At 41.1% G+C, this 27,344-nt stretch overlaps 1 protein-coding gene across 1 annotated transcript in view; it reads left to right on the forward strand.

The window, feature by feature from the left end:
* Col25a1 (collagen type XXV alpha 1 chain) overlaps positions 1 to 27,344 on the forward strand; it is a 402,845-nt gene that overhangs the window by 275,059 nt on the left and 100,442 nt on the right. Inside the window, exons 8-10 of the mRNA XM_006970377.4 lie at positions 17,722 to 17,793; positions 18,482 to 18,589; positions 20,875 to 20,910. Coding sequence (XP_006970439.1) covers positions 17,722 to 17,793; positions 18,482 to 18,589; positions 20,875 to 20,910 — 216 coding nt within the window. The remainder of the gene's footprint in view (positions 1 to 17,721; positions 17,794 to 18,481; positions 18,590 to 20,874; positions 20,911 to 27,344) is intronic.

Below are 27,344 nucleotides of genomic sequence, written 5' to 3' on the forward strand. Positions count from 1 at the left end.
CTAGTCTTACTTACACTCTTTATTTATTTATTTCCTATGTATAGTCTTTATCTACTTCCTATAAAGAAAAGGTGAATGGCTAAAGACATTTATTAATTCTTTTCAGTTACTTGATACACCATCCTTAACTACTTTTAAAAAATAGCCTCTTTCTTCTCAGTGTGGCATTTGAGGACTAAAGAGAATGAAATTAACCTTGAAGAATTCAATGCTTAGTTTTCCTTACACCTCTTCAGGGAAGCCATTTGCAGTTTCCCTTTGAATGGTGAACAATCCCAGCCATCACGTCAAAGACTGGCCCTGACTTTCAAATGGAGTCCCTTGACATCCATCATAGTCTTTGTGACATGGATCTTTCTCTTGGTTTGAATGATAGAGAGAAGTTGGAGACATAATTCAGGCAAAGTCAGTTCTCTTCCACATCTTATTTCCAAATGGTTGTGGAAATCAGAAAAGTCTGATATGCCAGCATAAAAAAATATTCTTTAAGGAATAAAATATTTTTCTTATTGAAGAGGCTCTGGCATACCCCTTGCAGTTAACATACCTTACAATAGCACCAGATAATTTTTATACTCGATTCTCCCCCCGCCCCCAAGTAATCTTGACCCTACTGTTGTTTTTGGAGAGAAGCATTGGGAAAGTTGGGAACTGTTAGTGTAGCTCTGTCAGGCATTTCTTGTTTTGTCCTCTTTAGTGTGGCTGGTATTCATCATATGGCAGAGAGGTCCTTGGACATTTCTCTGTTATGTCTTATTGCTTAAAAAATTTATAGTCAATTTCAGCAATCACTATGATTTTAATGATGAAAACAATATTAGAAAAACATATTAACTTTTTGTGTTTATTTATCTTGTTGTGACAGTCCACGTGTGCAGGGCAGAGAACAGCTTGCAGAAATGGGTTTTCTTCTCCTCTGGGGTTCACACTTGGACCCTCACCCTTGTCGGTAGGCACCCTCATTCCCTGAGCCATCCCGCTGGCCCATTTACTTCCCATCAGTCATCCTCTGCCAAGTAGATAGCGCGTGTGTATATTTGGAGGTTCACCCTACTGTGCGTGTCAGTTTTATTTTCATATGTAGATAAATACACAGTTTCCACACTGACAAAGTGAAATGGCTGAAGGGTTGTCAGTGTTGGGAAAGCACAGAGTGCCCTATCACGGGGCCATTCCTTTCTCTTTTCTTTTTCTTTCTCGGCTCAGTACAAACTTACTTTCCGGCCTTGCAATCTCGATCGGTAGTCATTTGTAATTACTCAGTACTGCTGTCGAAGGAAATTAATTTGAATGAGTTGCAGGAGAAATGACTATCTGGAGATCTGCTGAATACTTGGGGTTTATTCAGGAAGTTCATGTAGCGATTTAGAACTTCACTCTCCATTTTACACTTTGAGGCAGAAAAGTCAAACAAAACAGAAATGGAGACAGCCTGTCATGTCCCCAGCACCATGGTGACTGCTAATGCTGTAACTCTACACTGGCCCGGGGTATTACTTCCATTTTGGAGCCAGGCAGCTCTAATAAAATGTGTCAGGGAAGAAGGCAAAGTTGCAGTTACACTGTCTACCCAGAATTTTATATGGTAACTGTTACAACAACTCAGGATGTTTGGAATGTGTCAAATAAAATGTCATGCGCCCACTGGGTTGTACTTTGAGAAACTGTCACAACTTACAGAGTGTTTCTTTCTGCTCAGCCTCTACAGGAGGAAAGAGATTGAACGTCTTTATTCTTCCTCGTTACAGGAACCTTTGCACTTTCTATGTCGTCTCTGTGTTTTGAGGTAGTAAGTCTTGGGGAGAAGACTAGAAGTTAATACTGGCGACCTGGGGACGTGATTCTGATAACAGATCATCTTATTTGGTTTACTCAAACTAATTGCTAACATTTCAATCCTTTGAATTTTTCCTAGGAAATGGGGAGGTCTAGTACCAGTATTTTCCTGCTCTGAGCTGCAGAAGCTGCACGGAGTCCGTCTGCCTCCCATGGGGCAGGCAGGCACTCTGCATTGCAGACACCTGTTTTTAAAGCACATGCTTCTGCTGGGAGTAGAGTTTGAAATAGTAGCTGTTATGATTATTTTCCTTCTGGCATGATGATGAGAGCATGCATCACAATAGTCTGAGTTTTAGGTCACAAAATAACTGATGCTAAGTCATGGATTTTTGAGGAAAAGGTGCTACATCAGTGCCTTTAAAACAGTTTACATAGGCAGGTGGTGGTGGCAGAGGCAGGTGGATCTCTGAGTTTAAGGCCAGCCTGATCTACAGAGTGAGTTACAGGAAAGGCTCCATAACTATACAGAGAAACCCTGTCTTGAAACATACACCAAAAAAACAAAACAAAACAAAACAAAAAAACAAAAAACAGTTTACATAGCTTTTGGTTTAAAATCACAGACTTCTCACACTGCTGTCAGACTATTATATCATAGATGCTGCTTTATTAGAAAGCCTAGTCTGTTCATTAACAAGGTTTAAAAAAAATAGTGCTACTTCAACTCAGTAATTTTATTTTGAGATTCCAAGGAATTTTTTCTATTTTTAAGATTTTTTTTTGGTTTAAAAAATATAAGTTACAGAACAGCAGAACTAAAAACAATCTCAAGCCATGTACAGAATAAACTGACAGTTAAAGAATAAGCAAATAACATTAACATGATAAATTTTAGTCCTTAGAATGTTTAAAATCAGAATAATCATAGTCATTGAAGAACATGCAAGAGTTTGGAGAAATGGTCCTAAATTTTAGTTTCTATGAGGATTTTTGTTTAAAAATAGCTTATTGCTTGGGATGATCTAGCTTAAATATGTGTTGGTCACAGCTGACGTTTACGGATATTTAGATCAATAATATAAAATTAGTTGCATAAGCTTGTTTTATTGGAGCCAAATAATTTCTGTAGCAAAACTAGTCAGTGTATGTCTTGACAAAGTCATGCTTTTGTGCATTGTACATGTTTTCTGGGGTTTTGTTGTTCTGGTTGTATAGTTGGATTAATGGAAACATCTCCCGTTATAAACATTCCTAACAAAATTGCCCTTTGGGGGCACTAATAAAAAACAAGTTCCTAAGTTGTTTAGAATTGTCTCTTACAGCTGTTCTGACAAATATTAAAAGGAAGAGCTAATTTAGGTTGGTATTATTTGACTGTTTTCTGTGTCCTCGTTGATATGAAAATAAATTGAAACCTGATTTCTTTGAAAGCAACACATACAGAATTTGAAGGGAAGATCCACAAAGTTAGAAAAACATGGCAAACAATAAGAATTTTGTGTGTGTGTGTGTGTGTGTGTGTGTGTGTGTGTGTGTGTGTGTGTGTGTACTGTGTTTCACCCTACTTGTAGGTTAACTCAGGGATGGCAGTTAAGCCTCTCTTAGAATTAAGAAGCCACTTGTCAATGGCAGGAAAGGTTTGAGGTAAGTCTTGATCATCCTGTTTCGAAAGAATGGTGAAGATGCAGAGGTTTTTGGTATAACCCTGTAATCCCGGCCCTTGGGAGGTTGAAACAGGGCATGAGATCAAGATCAGCCTGTGATACATAGCACGACCCTGTCTCAAAAAAATGAAGTTTGTACGTGCTAGTTGCCACGACCATATTTAGAGAGCAGTGTTGTGGGTGATAACATGGGTAAGAGGCATTCACTTGCTGCTCTGTCAAGCTCACAATTACAGCACAAACCCATCTGACAGCTGAGCAATTGCAAACCCCTATCAGACACCATGTTTACAGTCCCAGAGTGCTGTTTGGACGTCTCCAGGGCCAAGAAGTTCAATGTCATAGAAAGTAATCGACACTGATTAGAGACAGTCCTAAATATCATGAAGCAATTCTGCTATTCATTCAGCAAATCCTGCTTCCGCTTTGAATCGAGGTCTGTGGTTCTCAACTGCCGAGTTAGCTGGCTTTTAGTTCTGCCTCCCGGGCTAAGTTGTCCTCCATCAGACAGCAGTGTGCTGCATTTTTAGAAGCACTGGTGTTGAAGAGAACAAGGAACCCATAGGCACTTGCAGTCTAACGCTTCTACGTTGTTTTTCAGCATGTGGTGATGTGGCGTAAACTGAATATACCTTATGATGGGGGCAGCTATGTTCTGTGGTTTCCATTCCGCCATGTCTGTCTTTTTCTCCTCCCCAAGGCTGTCCTCCATCATCTGTTCATCCTGTCACAGCTCTGTGCCTTCTTACCATTCGGGTTGTTCTTCATAGATGTTCCTATCCCAATAGAGCCTCCTTAAAAGAACATGCCCCCCCCCCTTAACGGTAAATGCCCAGAAATTAAGTTCATCAATTGAGGCATGAATAAAGTAGAACCAGCTTGTTAGGGTAGCCCCGCTCAGGATCATAAGAGCTTTAAACAACATTAGGGACCGAAGAATAAAGTAGAATATGTTTACTTCCACAGTAAACAGCTAATCTTAGTTCCTCCACTGCATTTATGCAGCTTGTTCCCTGCACGCATGTGCTGTGTTCTGCTTTTAGTTCTTTGTGGTTGGTCCACTCCAGTCTGCTCATCTGGTTATGGTCCCCTTTGCAGTCTAACTCCCAAGTCCAACCAGTATTCTACTCTTCTTTGCTCCCATTTATCTGGATATTTGAGAAGGCTATCGCAATAAATTTACAACTGACGACAGGTATCATTCCTGTCGCCATGTTTGAGAGGTCAGTCCCTGTCACTGATACAAATGTTGGGTGCATCAGGACTGAGGTCATAAAGGTGTGACCAGTTACTAACTGTTACCGTGGTGGATAGTTGAGCCAGGCACAAATCCAGTTCTCATTTGTTTTCAGTTTAGGGCTTGTAATTTAGCAGTAAAAGAATTTTTAACAGACTCCCTGCTATAATCAATTTACATACGTACTCTACATACTTAACAGAGCAGGAAATACCTTTAGTATTTTTTAAACTGTACTTTTGTAAAATTTCACTTTAATTATCAAGTTTAGCTGTGATTTAGGTCAATAGAAATTTTTTCCAATCTGCCAAATACCTCAGGACTTGCCTTTGTTTGTTTGTTTGTTTTATTGAGATAGGATCTCACTCTATAGCCCAGGCTGGACCAAAACTCAAGGCCAGCCTCCTGCCCCAGTCTCCCAAATGCTAGCAATACAAATGTAAGTGGCCACACCAGGGTTTTATTTTCTCTTCTTCTGATTCTCCTACTGTCTACAAAAGAGGGAGATGTGGGCGGCTGGCTGGCTTGAGAAGTAAACGCTCATTATTTTGGAAGTCCTCTCATCCAGACTAGACGTGTTGATTCCAAGAGTTTGTCTCCCAGTCCCTTCACTTTCCTTGGAGTTCAATATATCCAGTATTCCTGGAAGTTGATCATGCAAATAGCAGTATTTGTTTCTGTACAGTAGAGAATTAGAAACTACATAGGAAAGGGTTAATTACATTTACCTCTCAGTTGACGAAGATAAAAATCGAATCCTGTTTTTTTTTTTTTTTCATCATTAATTTCTTTCAGGGTCTAGATGAAAACTTTCTTTCTATCATCAGGATTTCCCCCTCAATCCCGTGGGGCCTACCTCCATGTCTGGTTGGACTTTTGCTTCCTCCTCCTTCTCCTGCCTTGTATCTGATCCAGTGGTCATCCTAAAATGATGGGGGTAAGGAAGGGGCCCTTTCCCAGCATCACTTTCACCAGTGTTCCACGAATCCAGAAGTGTGGGCAGCTGGACGGTAGATATTTGTGAAACTTCCCCCTCTGCTGGATGTGACATTATGAAGCCTCATCCCAGAGCTGTAAAATGATGGATCTTCCCTCTCCCCTTCATGTTCCATAATTGCTAGCATCCCATGTCGCCAGTGAGAAACCTCGGCAGTGCCTCGTGTAAAAACAAGCATCACTTTCAGTCAGGACATGACAGACATACATCTTGTGTTTTGTTGTTCCTTAGGCACATATGGGAGTCATAAAGGTTGTAGCTGATGAGGTGGCAGAACTGGTACCCTATCTAAGTATCCCAGATGCCACCTGGCTTTTAACATGTAAACGTAGTGGCTTGTAGGTCCTGAAATCAGAGACCCATTGGAGGAAACTATAACATCCAGGAAAAACCATCTGTATTTTGTAAGTTGGGCTCTGCTTCTATATGTCTCAAGACATCAGAAAAAAAGCTTTTTATGTCCTTGATTACGATACACTCAAGCAAAATACTGTCACTCACTTTGTTCTTTTTTTTATTTACTGGCAAATAAAGCAAATACATTGTTCAATATTTACCAAAAATTTCTGATTTAATAGGAGGAAAAACAGTGTAGCTTCTGGCATATATGGGAATATTCCTTTGATTAGAGAAACATCAAGTGAATTTAAATGGAGAATTGACTTTAACAAAAATGCACATAAGGTTATTTCACTCTCATTTTCAATAACTTCTAAGATGCTTTCATCTTTAGTATTGACATTGCTGCATGAACTATTGTCATTTACATATTTGAAGTTGGGAAGTATTTGAAAGGAATTTGAGGTAAAGATTAGAATATTATCAGAGCAATTATTTCAAGAAAATTATATATACAAATAAATGTCACTTTTAAAAATTGAATGCATGAGTGGCAACTTGGCTCAGGGTAAAGACGCTCCCTGCCAGGTCTGCCAATCCCCAACCCCGGGTGGTAGAACAGATCAGGCTTCCGAACTTTGTCCTGACCTCCACACACTCACTGTGGCTTGTACCGCCCCCACCCCTCAGCACACTATAAATAAATGCAGAAAATTTAAAAGTTGAAGGAATCAACATTATAATATGCGGTATATAACTTAATGTAAATAAAACCTGTGCTTCTTTTCACTGAATAATAACATCATCAGATGCAACCAGGAAATGAAAACAAAAATGTAGAAATTACCTCATATTGTGATTTCTTATTTTCTTTAAATTTTTTCATACTAAATATTTTGGCCATATGCTTTCCCCTCTCCTCTCCCAACTCCTCTTAAATCCTCTCCATCTCACTATTCACTCAACTCCAAGTTCTTTCTTTCTCTGTCAAAAAAGAAAAGACAAAAAATATATAGCCAAAATAAAACAAAAAGTACCTACACATAAACATGGAGTTCGTTCTGTGCTGGTCAACTACTCCTGAGCATGTGGCCTACCCCAGAGTATGGTTGTTATACCCAGTAACTCTCTTGTCTTAGTTAGGGTTACTATTGCTGTGATGAAACACCATGACCAAAACAACTTAGGGAGGAAAGGGTTTATTTCACTCACAATTCCATATAACAGTTCATCTTCAAAGGCAGTGCGGGCAGGAACTCATGCAGGGCAGGGACCTGGAGTCAGGAGCTGATGCAGAGGCCGTGGAGGAGTGCTGCTTACCGGCTTGCTCCCCATGGCTTGCTCAACCTGCTTTTTTATAGAACCCAGGACCACCAGCCAGCGATAGCACCACACACAATGGACTGGACCCTCCCACATCAATCACTAATTAAGAAAATGTCCTATAGGTTTGCCTACAGCCTGATCTTACAGAGCCATTTCCTCAATTGAGATTCCCCCCTTTCAGATAACTCCAGCTTGGGTCAAGTTGACATAAAACTATCTAGCATATTGTCCATTGGGAGAAACTGATTTTCCTTCTCCCAGCAGGAATTAATTGCAAAGAGCTTTTTGTTTAGGAGTGCACTGATCCATGGGTATAGCAGAATGTTATCGGGAGTCATTTTATTATTGTCGTTTTAGCAAAGTAGTAGTCGTAGGTTTTCCTGTCTAGTCTCGGGTCCTTGGCCACTTTGGTACTGTCAAGTTGGGTTCCTTCTCATGGGGTGGGCCTTACATCCAGTCTGTAAAAAGGGATTTGCTGCCCCCACAACCTTTGTACCCCTGCTGCGCCTTCCGAGGAAGGGGACATGGAATGTGTTAGCCAGAGAGAAGGGAAACTAGAATAGAAGGAGCAAATGGGGAGGGGGAGGGGAAGGTGGGCCAATGGGAAGTACGGGAAGGACAGCAGATTGTATAATGATAAGGTTCAGACTTAATTTCCCCAAATTTAGAACACTCCATTCTGAAAGTCTTAAGCTGTGGTTTAACTGTAGATCATAATGGCCTCTTTCTCTTAGAGTTCAAATCATAGGAATGATTTCATTATTTAGGAATGCAATTCTTTTCATAAAGAAATCATACTCTGACCTGTATCTCCCAAAGGTACTATGTAACAATGATATTTTGATTTTTTTTTACTTGAGAATCATTATTTCAAATTATAGCATAGGATTGGTACTGTGAGAGCTTGTGACCTTTCTCCAAGTATCAATGCAACAAAACAAAGTCATCCTTGGTGATGAGTATTTTCTTTGGAGACAAACCCCTTGTTTCTAATTTAGCTTTCAAGTGCTGTATCTTGGCCCTATTCATTTGTGGCCCAAATCAGACCCTCAAATATAGTTTTGTTTGAATGACAAAATGTGATCCTAAAATTGAGTTAGTAGCATGCATTTACAATATGAAGCACTCATTAAAAAATAAAATCTTGAATTTGGGGTCTTGAGAAGCAGGGAATGTAGCCACTAGTTTGCTTTCTGCAGAAAAAGCCACTGGGTATTTGTTTGTTGCTTCAGTCTAGGCTTGGTTCCCACTGTGTCAGCCAAGGCTCCCCTTTCTGTTGTGTAGAGAGGAGATGATAGACAGACAGCAGACAGACAGACACATACATACATACATACATACATACATACATATACATAAGTGGGTGGGTGGATGAGAGAGAGAGAGAGAGAGAGAGAGAGAGAGAGAGAGAGAGAGAGAGAGAGAGAGCGAGCGCCCAGAATATTCAACACAGGGCACCTTGTAGATACTGGAGATTCTTTATTAAATAAGGCAACAAAATTTCCATAGAATTGCTTTTGCAATACTATGAAACATATTTGCTAATTATAAATGTGATTATATTTATTAAAGAAATTAAGTAAAGATGTATGTAACTGTTGATCAGGCCAATCCTGATTAACGTGTCAAACCAAAGAGTAAAAAATAAATATCTTTTAAATTGCTCCAAACTGCACAAATTATAATATGTAACTCATGTCATGTGTTTAAGCTGGGCATTCCCAGACTAGCGTTTATTGACAAGTCTTGTTTGGACCCCAGTTCATGCCTCCAATCTTTAGCTTACTTCTTGTCCTATACGCATCCATCTGGTAAAGGTCCTTTCATTTGTTGTCGTCACTTTTGTACAAAGTTCACACTCTCTCCTTGAGAGTCTCAAAGCCATTGCAATGTGTTTCAGAATTTAGAGTCTTGAGAAACTAGGAAGTTGGTAGTGTCCATATACTGTGTATTGTGTGAGAGGTGTCAGCCTGTAATCCAACCATCAAATTCTTCAGTAGAATGCAAGCACATTCACACTAGGGAGGCTTGCAGACACCAGAAATAGCCTCACATCTGTTTAAGTAAGTTTTTTGTCACTGGACACATTTAATACAGACTTAGAAGAAAAACATTGAACTTATGAAAAAGTATTTCATCTTCAGCCATTTTGAATTTTGGAATTGCAGGTAAGAAATTACATACAGGGTGTATGTAACCTTGGCTTTTAGTCTGTTTTTCCCAACTCTGCTAGTGTTGTCTTCTTAAACCCGCTTATCACTACCCACTAGTTCTTCTTTGAGTATTCTTAAAACCTCCCACATTCACAGCCTATCAAATTTTCCAGGCTTTTCCCTAAGCAGGATGTACCTGGTCCCTACCTTCGTTCATCTCAAACTCTGCCTTCGAGAGCCGCACCCCTTCCTCCAGACTGAATGCACTTACGGACTGCATCTTCGCCTGATGAGAACGGCAGCTTAGCTCATTTTCCAAGTCGGTTGCTGCCTGTGTTAACACTCCCTGTCTCCTAGACTTTAGCCACCATTCTTTCTTGCGTTGATATTAGTAAAAGACACTGCTTTACGAGGAGGCAATGCTCCCCTTGCCAGTCTCAACTCACATAGGAATCCTACACCTGTGGTCATTGGCAGTATGTGGACCTAGCCCAAGTAAAGAGCAAATTCTGAACTTTATTTCTTGAAGGGAGAGTGCCTGGAACTCCAAGTATGAGTTCAGTGTGCCATTAGAAGAGGAAGATGGATCTTCTTTTGATTCCAGTGTTATCTTGACCATGGTGCCGGTAACCACCATGGGTCTCAAGGGTTTTCATTTACCAGTCTTATTGAATAGTCCTTAGTAAATCTTCCCTCACTGAGTGGCCCACCTTATTTCTCTTCCTATGCACTCTGGTATCTTCAGCTAAATCATCATCCTCCCCTTTAAGTATGAATATCAATTTTTTTAAGTGCAGTGAGTATGAAACCTTACTTAATTTTCTGTGGTAACTTGGCTTCTAAGTCTGACCCTCTACTTCTCTGAGTTGACCAAAAAAGGGACCCCCGTCTCCTTGGGGTTCCCACACTTGCCTACTCCCCTTAATCTACCTCACAATCCCTGGTGGGTGTTTAGAAGTACCTGTAAGATATTTTTTTAATCTCTACAACTGTTAGTACAGAAGTCTTATTTTCCACCCTGCTCCTTATTGAGGAGGTAAACAGAGTCAACTAAGAACATAGCTGAGTGGTTAGAGGTAGGGTAAAGGAAACTGAAAAACCAGGGGAAATGGGCATAAGCAAACATATGGAAAGGCATTCCAGCGGAGGCCTGGGAGAAGGCCCACCTCTTTTATGTCTGTAATTTTAATGTCAAACCTTCATTTGCTTATAGTAGAATATCACTGAATTCTTCTAGAATGAATGAATGAATGGTGGGAGGGAAATTCCAGAGGCTGTGAAGAATTATGGAAAACCTCCTGGTTGAAAGGGCATCCTGGACCAAATGCAAGGACATGAATCTTAGTTCTGATAGTTACAGTTAGGGGAGCAAAACTCTTAACTTCTCTGTCACTCATCTGCCAAACGGTTGGCGTGGGGATTCAAAGAGCACTTTCTTAGAATAACCCCAGCTCCCAGTGAGCATCAATGCGAGTGTCGGCCAACACTACCGCTATTATCATCGCCATCGTCATCGTCGTCGTCATCGTCGTCGTTTTTTATTTTGGTTTGGTTACCATTTTAAAACTCTGACACAAGATTCCTCTCTGGATATTGATATGGAGAGCGTAGCTCTGACTCATTTATAGCAAACTTTTTTATAAATGAGGTTTATGCAGATTTCATGTCTGTGCCTCTTTCCAGGTTGCAAGTCTGTTCTTTTTCTCTCTCTGACATCCTGTGTCTGTACTTCTCCACTCCCCTCAGGCCAGGACCACGTCTCTCTAATCCTGCTTGTTCATATGGGGTTTCTCTGCCCTATGTCTGTTGGGAATACTTTTCAGCAACCCTTGGCCTCTCTCAAAAGGTTTATACAGGTAGAGCCTTTTTCTGTTCATATAGCCTAGGCAATTTTTGCATTGACCAGTTTCTGAGTGCTGTTGCCATCATTCTGTGCATTAAGAGACACTTTGTGTTTTTGTCTTTACTTGACATTTTATTAGCTCTGCAATTTAAAACGTTCTTCAGTGTAGACATTATAATGTTCTCTCTTTTATATTTCAAATTCACACTTGTCACGCACATACAAAAGATAATTACTGAGGTTACTGGACTTAATATTTATAATGAAACACAATAGAATTGGAGCATCCATGAAAAGGGAAATTTGTTTTTGAGCAATTGGAAATAATTCTTCCAAAAATTAGTACTCTTTTAAGTCAATCTTTTCCATAAATTATAGATTACAATCTTTACCAGTTCCTACTGGCATATTCTGCGGTCATTCGAGGAACTCTTCGAGCCTCTTATCTTCTTCTGGTTGGGTTTTCTTTTTGGACAGAGATTATAATATCTATTACATTATGGAGCAATTTAACAACAAATTTCTTTCATTCAATGTCTTCTTTCTTTAGCCTCATAATAGTTAAACCAAAGTCATTCTTGGGCCTCAATATTTTTGCATTCTATTAAAATATTTCCCCATGTGGCTTCCCTTAGCTAGAAGTCGTTTTATCTGCTTATAGGAATATTTATCTTTTCTTATGCACATGCATGCCCATTGTAATGATTATTTTTGTAATGCTGGATACATTTCAGGCAAACAAAGTCACTGTAGTATATGTTATGGAAAAACTCAAGAGATTCTTATTTTTTTATAACACATATGCTTTATAGAGCTTCTCACATAATATGGTTTGCTTTTGAGGTCTCTTGACCCTTATAGTTCAAATATTTATCTTCCCATGCGTATCTGTACAGCCATGTCTCAGCTACACTCTCATGTGCTGTCCTTAGCCTGTTCACATTATGGATCATTTATGCACATTTATAAAGCAAATTGAGAATGCAACATAAAAGTACATATGTCTTTCATTTTGAGTCATTTACCTATATAGAATTTTGGTGAAGAAAGGCAGCCTCTCCCTGCAGGTGTAACCACTCATTATGAAATCTCTCTTTGATTGCTTCCACCTCTGCTCATCCCTGAAGTCTTAACTCTTCCCCATATCTGTATTCTCTCCACAGTCTCCACAGATAACTTTATGCAGCCACATGACTCCTGATCTCAGCTCTATCTTTATTTATGCATTTTGTATTTGTGTTTTAATCAGCATAAATTTAATACATTTCCCCCCAACATTTCATACATGTATATCATTGGGTTTTGCTCATCCACCACCCACTGCCCTCTCTTGCCCTCCTGGCCCCCAGCCGGTCTGCTTTTCTGCCCAACCAGTCCCACTTCTGCTCCCACGTCTTACGTGGACACACAACCCTCTCTCTTCTTCCATGAACATATCCAATTACCATTCCATCACTCAGTTCAAGTTTAGCAAATCCATGTCAGTTCAACATCTGTGGCAACATCTGCCTCAAACCCCCACTTGTCCTCTGGATCCCCTCCACCACCTTTCTGTTATTCAAGCTCAGACCTATGAACATTCTCCAATCCCTGTTCTCACTCTTGTCTTAAAGGAAGTAACAAATTCTGAGAATTCTTCTTTAATAGTCCTGGAAACTACTGATTGGCCCCTCCCCCGGTCCTAGGACACAGTTCTGCAACTGGACTATGACAACATCTTCCACAGGTCTGTCTTCAGCTCTGCCCCTGTGCCAACCTCACCTGGGTAGTAGGTGCAAACTTTGCTCCTCTTTACTGCACATCGAGTTGTTTTTAAGATTTATCTGCTCACTTGCTTGCTTACTTAGTTTTGAGGTGAGGTCTTACCAAATAGCCCCACCTGACTAGCCTTAAACTCCAGCTTGGAATCCCCCTGCCTCAGACTCCCATATGCTAGAATGACAAATGTCTGCCACAGTGCCTAGCTCTGGTCTCCCCAGCCTACCACCAACATACGTACTCACCAGCTCCTACTGGCATATTCTACGGTCATTCAGGGAACTCTTCGAACCTCTTACCTTCTGGTTGGGTTTCCTTTTTGGACAGAGGTTATAATATATACTACATTATGGAGCAATTTAACAGCAAATTTCTTTCATTCAGTGTCTTCTTTAGCTTCATAGTAGTTAAACCAAAGTCATTCTTGTCAGTACTTATCATATTAGTTCTTATCAACTCATATGGTTCATATGGTTCCTGCCTACCTATTTTCTTCTACTTTCTTAGATGTTAAATGTTGTGAGCTTGGGATCCTGCTTGCCACTGAATCCCCAGGATGTGGCACAGTGAGTGCTACATAGAATGCAATCAACAAAGGCTTCTTAAATGTTGTTGTCAGTTTGTGAACTCTCTAGTATTAGACAATAAAAACAAATAGAAATAAATGATCATAAACACAAACCAGAAAATTTAAAAATCTGAAAGTAGACATCTAGGATTACATTTCTCACTGTTGATGCTTTATTGGCTATGTTTGACAAAACCAAATTTCTCCCTAAAGCGTAATGATGTAACACTTGTCATTAGCAGATACACAATAAAAATGATAATGACATCTTGAATTTATGGCTATCAAGTAGTTAGGAGCATTTCTCATGACTTACCTTTTTGTGTAAGTCCCTTTGGGCACAGGGCATGTTTATTCTCTAGAGGGCGACAGTGGGGTTGGCAGCCCTCATTGATGCTGGTGGGGCGGTGGCTGAGATGGTACCTATTGTGTATCAGGAAGATGCAAAGATGAGTGTCATGAGTGTCTGCCCTCTCAGGTGCAAATGTGGGATGCTTAAAGCAGCCTCTGTTACACACTTGTACATCTAGTTTCTCAAGAATCCAAAATATTTAGGGGTGAAATATGTTCAAATTATTCCAGCATTTCTGCTTATTTCTGGATTCTTTCACCGTGTTTTTTTTGAGATACATTTTTTTTTTCCCACACCCGCTTCAACCATCTGTGTACCAGGCAAGTTGTGTGAGACATAAAGCCAAAGTGAAATCTCTCTGTTTCACTTATTCAAAAGGGCTATGACTAATGATGGGACAGTGGCCTGCAGAGGAAAGAGTGCACCTCTGCATGGACAGCTAGGAAAGCCTAGAAGTCACTGTCATAGACAGCCAGGTCTTAAGTCAAGGTCTTAGCAGCAATGCTTTGGCACCGTCCTGTAAGAGGCACACGGTCTGCCTGTAAGGTAGATGAAACTCTCTAAGATGGGGTTCGTTATCACCACTAAATGGCAATATGTCTTAAGACATATGCATTCCACTCCCAAGTATAACAATATTCATTTTACATTAAAAAAAAACTTGGGTGAATTTTACCACATAATGTTTTATACTTGAAAATTCTTTACAATAAAGCTGTCATGTAAAATGTTTTAATTGTTTAATATTAATTAAAACTAACTTAAACAACTTTTAGAGTCATTCCCCCCCCCCCATCATTTTGAAAACAATAGAGTCTTAGGATTCTTGCTAGAATTTAACAGGGCCCTTCTTACATGTGTTGCTTTTACTCTGCTACAGATAACCTCCGAGGTCATCTCAGAAGTCTTTGGTGTCGGCTCTAAGCCCACGTGGTAGCATTTCACAGTTAACATGACTGAGATACGTCATCTAACAAAGCAAGTTAAATTTCTTCCAATGCAGATTTCCAGTTTGAGACTTGGGAACTAACTGTCCAGGCCAGAACTGCCTGGCTCCTCCCCTCTGTAGATCTCACTGGAGCTCAAACCAAGAAGTGACACATTTAGTGCTTTTGTGTGACTATGCTGCAGATATGACCAAGCGACAATCTGGTCCTGCTCAGATAGGAATACAAGAAGTGACTTATTTCTATGTTGAAATTTCAGAACGATTGAAAGGCCTACCATGTGTGCTGTTAAAAGGCTTTTAATTTAAAATTATTGTGTTAGATAATCATGCTTCAAGTGACAGTATGATTTATCACCACTAATCAAGATTCTGATCCCTCCTAGACTTCTTGTTTGTATCTGCTTTTGTTCTCTGTTACATAAATATGAGGTTTATATATAAAATTCTGACTGTGTAATATAGGGCTAATGAGTCACAGATGGAAAGATCCTGGCACATTACCATCTAATAACATTTTAAACTCATATTCCATAGTAAAAACAAAAGCAAATTGTACACATCTGTTTTCCAACTTGGGGCATTTCTGAGTTTGTGGAGAGTCGATGCTTAGAGGACTTTCACTTAGGGAGAAGGAAAAGAAGACCCGGGTCACTTCAAACCTGCCCAGCCACTTTATACCCTTATCAGAGTAGATCTGGTGCAAGGGTTTCCTTTGCACGCCTTCCTGAGAACTCAGAGCACTAAACAATGAGAAGCAAAGGATGAATCAATAGGACTAAGGCACGTCTTCATGCTACAAACCTAAGTTTATTGATTATCTAAAAAAAAAGCATATCCCCAACATCAGGAAAATGAAGAGAAAATACCCACTAATAAACTGATAAGGTTAAAAACCTAGCAACTCTCTGGCCTTTGCTAACATACACACACACACACACACACACACACACACACACACACACACACACACACACATATCCTCAACAGAAGGGTAGGACAAACAGGGAGGAAACTGAAACTATCCATTGCTGTGCTGTTATTAACTTATACAGTAAACATGTCTTATAGTTTTAAAGGGAATAAAAGACTCCAATTTCAAATGTTTTTAAAAAGGAAATGGAACAAAGGCAAAATTTCTCTTTCAGATTTCCCCAATTGGTAACACTGTGAGGAAGCTTTATCCCAGTTGCTACAGTCTGGGTCCCTGCAACATCTCCCCCATTCTCCTTGTCTAAGGAATCCCGAGCCACTTTTCTGTTTTATGGGGTTGTGTGGTCTGTCAACTTCTTCTGGAAAAGTTATGTGACAGAAGTGGTTACTGTGGAGTGTGACTGTAAACCACCCTGACATGAAATACACATGTTATAAGAGACAGATTTCCATCAACCACCTCACGAAAGTTCCTGAAAACAGGGCAGACCCAAAAACCATCACATGAGCAGAGAGAAGAATTTTGATTTGTTGGGTGGTAACACTTTTTGTATGTGGTGAACTGTGTTTGTTCTGAAGAGTATTTCCAATCTGACAATAACATTCTGTTCACTGTTGTTGTTAATAAAAGAATTAATATGTGTATTATATGTATTATATGTCCTAATTTGTAAACAGAATACCAGTGGGCAGAATGTTCTCATAACAATGTCTGCAGTTATCTCGTTTGTACTAACCCTTTAAAAAGAAGCTTCCAAAAATACTAAGCGCTGCAAACCGAATACTAGAATCCGTGCAGATCCCACCACAATGAGTCTGCAGCCTCGCCATTCCGTGCCTTAGGGAATGGCTGTTTGACTTGGGAGCCTCCTGTGTCTAATACGCCGAAGTGTGCTCTGAACCTGAGCGGGAAGGGGAGGTTTTATGCATGCACCCGACTTTGTTTGTCTACCAGTGAAATGTCTGTGTGACGTTTTGTGTCGTATTGTTTTGGTGTTGTGCCACGTCCTTAGGGCCTGCCAGGCTTTCCCACAGTTGCTGCCCTGCACAGTAATCAGATCCTCACCGTCAAGGTTTGTGGATGATATGCATGCTTACTCAGTCAGAGGCACAATCAGCATAAGAGTGAACAAGAGCCATCCGTGGGTTGTTCCAGCTTCTGCTCCTAATGCCAGGGGACTGTGTTGGGGACCTGGAACCTCAGGTGTGTCAGGGAGTTCAGTGTTATGGCCTAAGTGAGAACCTCCTGAGCATTCATGAGGAGGAGGATGAAGTTAAACATGTACAGTGACAATCACAGGCGTGGCTTCCTAGGAGGCTGCCTCATGTCCATGGCTGGATTCATATACATTCCAATGCTCTGTGATGCTTTCCCAGCCAATTAAGTAATTCTAAGGACTCTAAGCTTGGGGCATCAATACCTGGTTCGTGCCACATTATGCTGGTTGACAAATCTGACGGAACTGGAACTAGTGCTCTGTCTGTAGACCTTCTACTCGAGGTGTAGAATGCAAGGTCATTCTGGGTCACTTGCTTCTGGAAGTGGATGCACTAAAAGACAACCCCCCCCCCAAAAAAAAAACGACATCCAAATGATGGGGTACACAAGGGACTCATTTCTAATCAAAAGACTCATTCAATTTCAAAGCTGTCTTTCTTCCAGAGAGGCTGAGGGTCTGTCAGTCATGAGCACCGGTTCCATTTTATTTAATGGTCATTATGAGTCTAATGTGTATATCTTTATTTCTTCCTTGGGGCCTTCTGATGCTTATTCCTCAACTCTCTCATCTCTGAACTTCAACCTTTGACCTCACCTGACTGATCAGATGGTGTTTCCTAAAATCAATCATGGCTTTCTCTCTGCTGATCAGCAGCTCATTAAACGCCGGCTGATTAAGGTAGTGCTGCTTCCTGCTGGAGTCTGATTTCTCCTTTGCGTTCAATTATTGCTCTGGGTGCTGTTGCTTTGCATTTATCTCTCATGCATGGCGCATCGATGGTGGGTGGGTCTCTGTAAATATCCCAGAATAAGATCGTGTTTGGTGACTTACAGTATAGAAAGCCTGCCTGGTTTGTTTTGTTTTTTAATCAAGACAACTTCAGTTGTAACCAGCAATAGAAATAGACACATTGTTCCCGAGCCCTCTGGCTCTGATAAATTATACATTTGTTATGCAATAGAGCAGGAGCCCATTATGCTTAATCTTTGATTCTGTGAGTAAATATATTTTCCAACTGAAAATGCAGCCACCCATTGGTCATGGTAAATGTGTCCAATAGAGCATTGCCATTGACACCCTTAAACAAGGGCTTTATCCGCCTCTGGGTGTGGTAATAAACAGGGCACTTCAAGAGCTGCACTGCCAGGCTGAGAGCCGCTTCAGTTTCTTAGCATCTATTTGGCTCTCCTACAGTAAAGATTTGTTCCTTACTGACAGGTAGCTTGCCAGTGGGCTTCATATTTATGGTGGTCTGGTTCTTTAATCTTAAATGTAGATTGGATAATATGAATTTAAAGTGCTGAAATAGAACCTGAATATTAATTGCTCATGATTATTGTTGGTTCATTCCTTTCCTCCATTCCAGGGTGACCAAGGACAGGCAGGGCCTCCAGGACCCCCAGGCCCTCCTGGTCCAAGAGGCCCACCTGGGGACACAGGGAAGGATGGCCCCCGAGGAATGCCAGGAGTACCCGTGAGTTTCTTCCTGGATTGTTGTTCTCCCAGATTTTGTTCCAGGTTAAGGGGTAAACAGTAAGCTGGAACAGGGGGCAAGGGACTGTAGGGCCAAGAGGTCAGGTGACTAGAGAAGGATGGGGGGAGGTAGAAACAGAGGACAGTCAGTGTCTGCAGGGCGCTTCAGCAGCATTCACTTCATTACTGGGCCAAGAAGAGCCGGAGACCTGACGACGGACGGCATCTGATGGATCTTAGGTGAGCTTCAGGGAGTTCACAGTGAGAGATGCCCAGTCTTGCCTGTCTCCTGCCTGCCGTTGGGTATGTCACTGCCTTTTTGGGGTGAAGGGGGCTATTAGTGAGAAAAATGAAGCCAAATATTGACAGTGTTTCCTTAAGGCCAATAGTGGACACAATAAAGCCCCACGCTGCTAACAGAAAGCAGGTAGAGCTTATTAGTATTGATCCCTTTCAGATGACCTGGCTAAGGGTGTTAACAAAACAAAAATTAATAACTTCAACACCAGAGGGTATTATCACTTGACATTTGCATCTGAGGCTTATCTAACAGAAACCATTTTTAAATGATTTCAGCACTAGAATTTGTCATAGCAATAACAAAAACATGGGACATTGATAACTGATGAGTGATATGACCTGGTACATGCAGCCCAATAATTTAAAGAAATATACAGACAAGATTGAAAAAATGGCCTGGCGGTGGTGGCGGCGCACGCCTTTAATCTGAGCACTCGGGAGGCAGAGCCAGGCGGATCTCTGTGAGTTCAAGGCCAGCCTGGTCTACCAAGTGAGTTCCAGGAAAGGCTCAAAGCTACACAGAGAAACCCTGTCTCGAAAAACCAAAAAAAAAAAAAAAAAAAGATTGAAAAAATGACTGGGTTGATATTGTGATTCCAGGGCTAGAAATTAATGTTTATTGCTGAGTTAAATTTTACTTAATGTATTGCTTAAATTGTTTCCATTGGTGATTTTCTAGTTCAAAAGTAATGATGAGAATGTTTTCTAACCAAGTAGAAATACTTAAAAATAAAACCAAGGTGGGGGGGACTGAAATCAACAATAGCTGTTAATGTTATTGTACATTGTCTTTGCATTTTTAATGCACATATTTTTGTATCGCTTTTCTAAGGATTAATCTATGTGTGAGGATACGGGGCATTTTTATCTCTTTTGCAGTCATCCCCAAAGTCCCACTTCCCTTTCTGAAGGCTGTGTGTTTGCTCATGTGAAATTAGGATTGGACCCAGCTGCTCATGGGACTGCTTTCCCTGAACATTTGAAGGTGTTCAATTCATCCTAACCCTACCTGCTTAATGTCTGCCGCTTTCTTAGAGTGATGCTCCTGGGAAGAGCCTTCCATGGCTTTGGGGGACTGACAACTTTCACTGACAGCTAGTCACCACAGTGGCTGTCTTCAGATACCCAGTTAAATAACCAGTTAAAGACATTTGCCAGCAGGCACGGTGGTATATAGCAGGCGTCATTTCAGTGATGCCTGCACTCAGGAGGCAGAGCCAGGAGAGTGCTGCGAATTCAAGATCAGCGTGGGCAGGCGGGAGAGATGGCTCAGCAGTTAGCACTGGCTGCCCTTCCATGGAACCCGAGTTTGATTCGCAGCACCTACGTGGAGGCTCACACCCATCTGTAACTCGAGTTCCAGAAGAGCTAACCCTGTCTTTTGGCTTCTTAGGACACTGAACACACATGGTGCACAGACAGACATGCAGGCCAAATACACATACATAGAAAATAAATATTTTTAAAGATGTATTTTAAAAACCAGCATGGGCTCCACAGTGAGTTCTACCGGTCTAGAGAATAGTGTGGAAACTTGTTTTTAAAAGAGCCCAGATGAAGAAACAAGGGTCCAACATGTTATTGGTAGAAAAAAAAATGCCCAGATCATCAAATATTATGTATTATAGAAGAAACAAATTTATGCTAGACATGACTGTAAGGAGACAAAGATAAGGGAGCTGGGAGATGGCTCAGTAAGGACCACACGAGCTTGAAGACCAGAGTTCAAGCCCCGCATCCATGTCGAAGCTGAGTACAGCAAGCAAGTTTGTAGCCCATCACAGGGAAGGCAGAGCCAAGAGGATCCTTGGTGCCTGCTAGCCAGACAGTCTAGACAAATCAGCTCTTTGTGATATGTTTACATTCTATTTAACCTTTTTTAAAAATGCACTTGACATTCACATGACCAAGAAAGTGTTGGGGAAAAGAAGATATTGAAAAATTTTAAATACTTATAATTACTCATTGTTATTAATTTTTTTAAAGGGTGAACCAGGGAAACCAGGAGAACAAGGCTTGATGGTACGTATCTCAGTTTGGTTTTTTTTTTTTTAATAAAAATAATAGAAAGCTGGGTTATTAAAACTGTGGTCAAGTTTATGAGTGAGTAATCAACCTTTTTGTATGACCCATAACAGAATCAGTAATTTATGAAAGTTTATTAGAAAATAACAGTCCCTACTTACTAATTGCTGAGGATCACAAGACTACTGTCTTAGGGTTTCTATTGCTGTGAAGAGACACCATGACCATAGCAACTCTTATAAAGGAAAACACTTAAGTGGGACTGGCTTACAGTTCAGGGTTTAGTCCATTGTCATCATGGTGGGAAGCATGGCAGCATAGAGGCAGACATGGTGCTGGAGGAGCTGAGAACTACATTCAGATCCACAGGCAGGAGAGAGAGGGGGGGAGAAGGGGGAGAGAGGAGAAAGAGAGAGACTGGGCCTGGCCTGAGGTTTCAAAGACCACTCCTCCCCAAAGCCACACCTCCTGAACCTTCTAATCTTTTCAAAGAGTTCTGAGCGTTCAAATACATGAGCCTGAGCCTATGGAATGAATAAGAATGGTCTTACTCAAACCACAGTAACTATATATCCATAGAAACCATATATCCACTCTGCAAGTGGAGCTGACCAGTGATGGAGTGAAAGCTCCCGGGACCAAGCCATACCCACCACATGGAAATTGCTCTATTCATGACCTGTATGAGCAAGATATATATTTGGTCCAGAGTATTTTAAAAGAAAATGATAAAATATTTATCATCAGTAGCACCCGCATGGAGGGACAGCGTTAGCTCATGGTGCTGCATCAGGGGTACCCGAATGGAGGGACAGGACAGCATTAGCTCATGGTGCTGCAGACTCAGAGTGAAAGAAGAATCCCTGGAAGAGCAGGATATAAATTCTGAAATTGTTTTAGGCACCTATAATTTCTGTCCTGGAGACGCATCAAAATCTACTCATTTCATTCATTCCTACATCAAAATCTACGTGGCATCCTCGGAAGCCCTGTATACCCTGAGTCTGTGCAGACTAATTTCTCACTGGCTCCCGCTCTCCACTCTTGCATTTAGTGGGGGACCCTAAACATATGGAGTACTCTGGAGTTAAACGGGTGCTCTGGAGAATTCCATTCTTGCTTTCCCTAACTGTTTATCTATTCCCCAGGATGGATTAGAGGAACCATACATAATCTCACTTTCTGGCAGTTTCTTGTTTTATTTTTATTTATGTTCTTGGAGTGCCGGAGATCGAAGCCAGGACCTTACATAGGCTAGATCCCTGCCCCACTACGCCATCTCCCCTCCTGATTCGAGCCCTTAAATATCAGTGCTGTGCCCAGCCCCAAATGAATTATTATAATGCGTTCTTGCTATGCTTCTATTTCCCATCTCATAAAAACATTCTCAAATGCAGATAAATATTGACCACAGTTTCTGTAAACCTTTCCGTCTCTCTTTACAGTCTTCAGATGAGTTCATGTCTCATTTTCTAGATGCAGCCAAGAAATGTAAATGAAATCACAAATGTCCCAAGGATTTGTGGGCTTAATGATCGTCTAAAGTGAATTTATAGATGATCTCTTTCAAAAGTGTAAATTACTGCTTCAAGTGAGCATTTCTTTAGTATGCAAACTGGTTAAATGCTGTTGTAAATCTCAGTGATTCCTCACAAATGAACTAATGTGCAAGTCAGACCGATAGCTTGAACGTTTCTGTTCCCCCCATCTCCAAAACCCATCCCAAAGACAGCCACCATTCTGACTGGTGTCATTGTGAGTTAGCTCTGTCCGCATTTGAATTTTACACTAATTCACTCGTACAGTATGTCCACGTTTGTGTCTGGATTTTTTCATTCAGCATTGTATTTGTGAGATCATCTACTTCTGTTTTAATAGCCTTCACAGCTGTTCAAAAAAAAAAAAAAAAACAGGAGGAAGAACCTTACTTCCTCTGTTACCCCGTTAAAACTACATCAGTCAGAGCAGCGAATGAATGAGTGTCTGTCTGACCTTGGGCAAGCCACTTAACCTCTCAATTTCTCATCTGTACAGAAAAAATAACACTGTCTTTGCCTGTTTTAAAATGTTGACAGAGACAAATGCAATAAATTAGTGGAAATCTCTTTAAAATATGTAATGAGAACTATATATGAGTATGTTATTATCACTCTTTGTTCTCCACATAGTACAGGTGAGCATAGAGTTATATAACAGATGTGTTCATGAAGGTTGTTTTTAATATGAATCAGATTTTCATGAATCGATCTATTTTAAAATTGCTGAAGAATTTGGTTCTTTAAAACAGTCCATTTTATGGTCTTTTTGTGAAGCAATATAACTCCTTACTTTATTTTCTCAGCAAACTGAATTGGTGTGTTTTATACTTGCCTGCTAACATAAATGATTCCTATGCATTTTAACCCATCCCAAAAAGAGTACCAGGAATACATTTGAATTTTTGTTTGTTTTGATTTGGTTTGGTCTGGGATTTTTGAGACCCATTTTCTAGCTTGCCATTTTCCAGGCTGGCCTGGAAATCACTTTGCAACTCAGTCCGGCTTCAAACTCATGATCTTTCTGCCTGGCCTCCTAAATTCTGGGATGATAGGAATGTGGCATCATATCCAGCACTTATGGTGGTCATTTTTATGAGGCAAGGTATCTTAAACAGTTTTTATTTGTGTGTGTGTGTGTGTGTGTGTGTGTGTGTGTGTGTGTGTGTGTGTGTTTGCTCATGCTCATGCATGCTCACATACACACATACACACTCACAGTGTTTTATCCCAGAAGTCTGGAAGAAAGAAAGATGCCCTGCCTCAATAGTGCTAGCTTGAAAGCACTTCATGTGTGACGTGGTCTTTTTCCTCTGCACAGATCCATATACTGTTGGTAGTGATTGCAATTCTGCATACCTTGATGCATTATGAGCAGCAAGTGAAGAGCTGTTGAGAAATGCTCTGTGAACCACAAGGAATTCCATAGATGAGTAGTATTCCTCTTGAGGCAAATGTCAAGCAATGTAAGCAGCCACCCAGAAAGACTCCAGAAAAGCTATAAAGAATGGCTAAGTAATCAGTGACATTATAGCATGTCAATACTGGAGTTGGGAGTTCTATTTGTTGTTGTCACCAAGCCTTCTGTGTGTCACATCACATTATCAATTTTTCATGATGGTACTTCTCATCCGCCAGTTCAAACAAAGCACAATGAATAGCCTTGCTCTTTTCCTCTCTGGATAATCCCCCGTTGGTTTGAGTTGCTCAGTAGTGCTTGTTTAGATGAGGGTTCTAACGACGCACTGGAGGATCTTTATGAACTTCAAGTGTCTCTGATGATGAAATGAGGAAGCTAAAACCAGCCTACAAAGCTGTTTATGAGTGTGTCATGTAGGGATTTGGTTTTCATAATCCAGGATGGATCATTAGACTGCACAATAACTATCCGAAGATTAACAGCATGCCTGATACAGTAAGAGGGAGAGCCTGAAGTTCAGGCGGGCCTGCTTCCCTCCAATCCTGCTCAGCATCTAGTCTGTAAATGTGGCCTTTGGGCTTTCTGAGAAGTTCTGGGGAGATTATAAAGACAGAATCTGGAACTTAAAAAATTTAACTATATCTAGATAAAAGCAGACACCTCCCCCCAGCACACACTATACTATAAAACCAGGCATACAGCTGAGAGCTGGCCACAACTGGAAGTGCTCGGGGTTGGCTTCTAGCACAGGTCATGTCCAGATCTGTCCTCCAAGCCTGCAGAATTCTAAATACTTGTTCGAGTCATATTTAAGGGCATCTTTCCTTTAGACCCCCTTACTGTTTGTGTTTTCTTTGACAAGTGCAGAAGTTCTTAGAAACATGAAAGATTAATGGTATTTTTTTAAAGATTTACTATATATTTAATATATTATACATTGGTAATATATTTATTAATATATATTATTTGTATATATGCCCTCTTCTCATATATGAGTGTTCTATCTGAATGTACAGCTTTACACCAGAAGAGGGTGTCAGATCCCACTCTAGATGGTTGTGAGCCATGATGTGGGTGCTGTGAATTGAACCCAGGTCCTCTGGAAGAGCAGCCAATGCTCTTAACCGCTGGGCCATCTCTCCAGCCCTAGATGGCATTTTTTAACTCCTACTAACCCACACCTGTCTCCTAGTGTGCTGCTTCCCTTTTGTCAACTGGACACAGCTGGAGCCACCTGGGAAGCGGGGACCTCGATTGAGAAAACGCTTCTATTGGCCATCAACAAGCCTGTGGGGCGTCTTCTTCACTAATGATTGAGTTCATGTGGGGGACCCAGCCCACTGTGGGTGGTGCTACCCCTGTACAGGAGGTCCTGGGTTGTATGAAAAGCAAGCGGAACAAGCCAGTGAGCAGCACTCCTCCATGGCCACGGCTTCAGTTCTGCCTCCAGGTTCCAGCCTTGAGCTCCTACCCTGACTTCCCTCCATGATGGGTTATTAGCTGTAAGATGAAATCAGCCCTTTCCTCTCCAACTTGCTTTTGACCTTGGTGTTGTATCACAGCACTGGACAGTGAACGTAAAGACCTGAGTGCTGTGCTCTGGCCTGAAGTGTCTGTGTCTGAGGTGTCTTAGGCTCTTGCATCCCCCAATTCTGAAACTCTTTATTCCTTCCTGGTTTCCACCCAGCTTGTATGCACACTCAATAGCACAGCCATTCTCCGCTTTCTGTGTCATAAGAACACTTAAATCTTTCCTCCCTGGGCTTTCATGGCATGTAAGACTTCAGGAAAAGTTACCCACTAAAGTGAAGTTTGGACTTGTGTCTGAGTGATGTGTAGATGATTGTAGTTTGCTTTAGTTCTGCTTCTAAGCACATCACTACATCTGAGTCCAGTGAGTCCAGCAATGCTGTTGAAAATGTTATGTAGATCACAGAAGCATCAATAGCATTTCTGCTTCATTTCAAACGAAACTGGAAGGAGCAATGTGTGAAGACTTGCTTCAAGCAGCTTCAGCTACGGTGGCCTGCTGGGCTACAGTTGATAAACTCATCGGTTTCCCCAACTGAACTTTGATCTGCCTGTTCTCTTGCTCAGCGGATGATAGGCACTGGAGAACACCGCAAACTCCTCCCGTTCATTTGGCTCCGATTGAGAAAGTGAGACCCTGTCCCACTTCCCTGGGTGTGTTTATCCCTAGCCGGTGATGTGTTGTTTTCCAAACAGGCAAGAGAACATAGACAAGCTTGCCTTCTTTATCTGCAGCTGCCCTAGTGGCCCTGCCTGGAGCTCAGCCCAAGGGGACTCTTGATTGCCAAGGCTTCTTTAGGGGTAGCTGAGGGGCAGATGCATTCTTGTAGTAGGTAAGGGAAAGATGGTGGTTTTGGTTTGATTTGTGTAAGGGGGGGGTGGGGGTTGAGGCAGGGTTTCTCTGTGTAACAGCCCTGGCTGTCCTGGCATCTGCTTTGTAGACCAGGGTGGCCTCAGAGATCCGCCTGCCTCTGCCTTCTGAGTGCTGGGATTAAAGGCGTGTGCCACCATGCCCAGCTCAGAAAGATGGTTTAGGTGTCATGTGAAATACAAACCATCTAAAAGGCTGAGTAGGTGACAGGAGTCACTTTGATTTTGATTTTCCTTAATGACTTCTAGACTGTGATTAGCTCTATGGTAAATATCTCTACACTGGTTCCAGCTAAAGGCCCAAACCCCTATATTATATTGAACAATTTAAAATGCCTAGAATTTAGATTCCCCATTCAGAGAACATGGTGCTACTGAAAGATACAAATTCCTGTCCAGCTCTACAATCCTGCCACCTTCCATTTTCATTACATACACAGGGAGACCTTATGATTCTTCATTGTATGTGAATGCCTTGTAAATAAATTCAAAGGATGTTCATCTGGGTTTTTTTTTTCAATTTTTAGACAAAAGGAAAAAAAGAAATTCTTATGCAAAATGTACAAATACTAACATTTTACAAACCAAGATAATGAACTGTTAAATATGTTCTATCTTCTAACTCTCACAAAATTATCCTCATGGTGATTTGTAAAATTGAAATTCAGTAATCGTGTGCTCCTAAAAGTTCAAAGTCTGAATATGCTAGCGAGAGGAAAGCTGTGACCCTAGCCACTAGGCTACTCCTTCTCTTCCATGCCTTCACCCCCTCCTCACCTTTATGTAACTGACTTTATAAGACTCGTGTTCTCTACCGCTCACGGGACCTAACTCCGAGCACATCTCATAGAATAATCATTATGATGTTTAATGTTGATCGTTAACTTGACTGTGTTAGGAAACACCATGAAAGCATTAGTAAAGCACACCACTGGAATGTGTCTGTGAGGGCATCACCAGAGAGGTTTAGCTGAGTAGGAAAGAGCCACCCTGAAGGCAGCTGGCACCGTCTCTTGAGAGGAGGAAGAAAGCCCACAGAATTACCAGCATTCCTCATTACTCTGCTTCCTAGTCTA

The sequence above is a fragment of the Peromyscus maniculatus genome, chromosome 6, assembly GCF_049852395.1.
Source record: "Peromyscus maniculatus bairdii isolate BWxNUB_F1_BW_parent chromosome 6, HU_Pman_BW_mat_3.1, whole genome shotgun sequence".
Taxonomy (NCBI): Eukaryota; Metazoa; Chordata; class Mammalia; order Rodentia; family Cricetidae; genus Peromyscus; species Peromyscus maniculatus.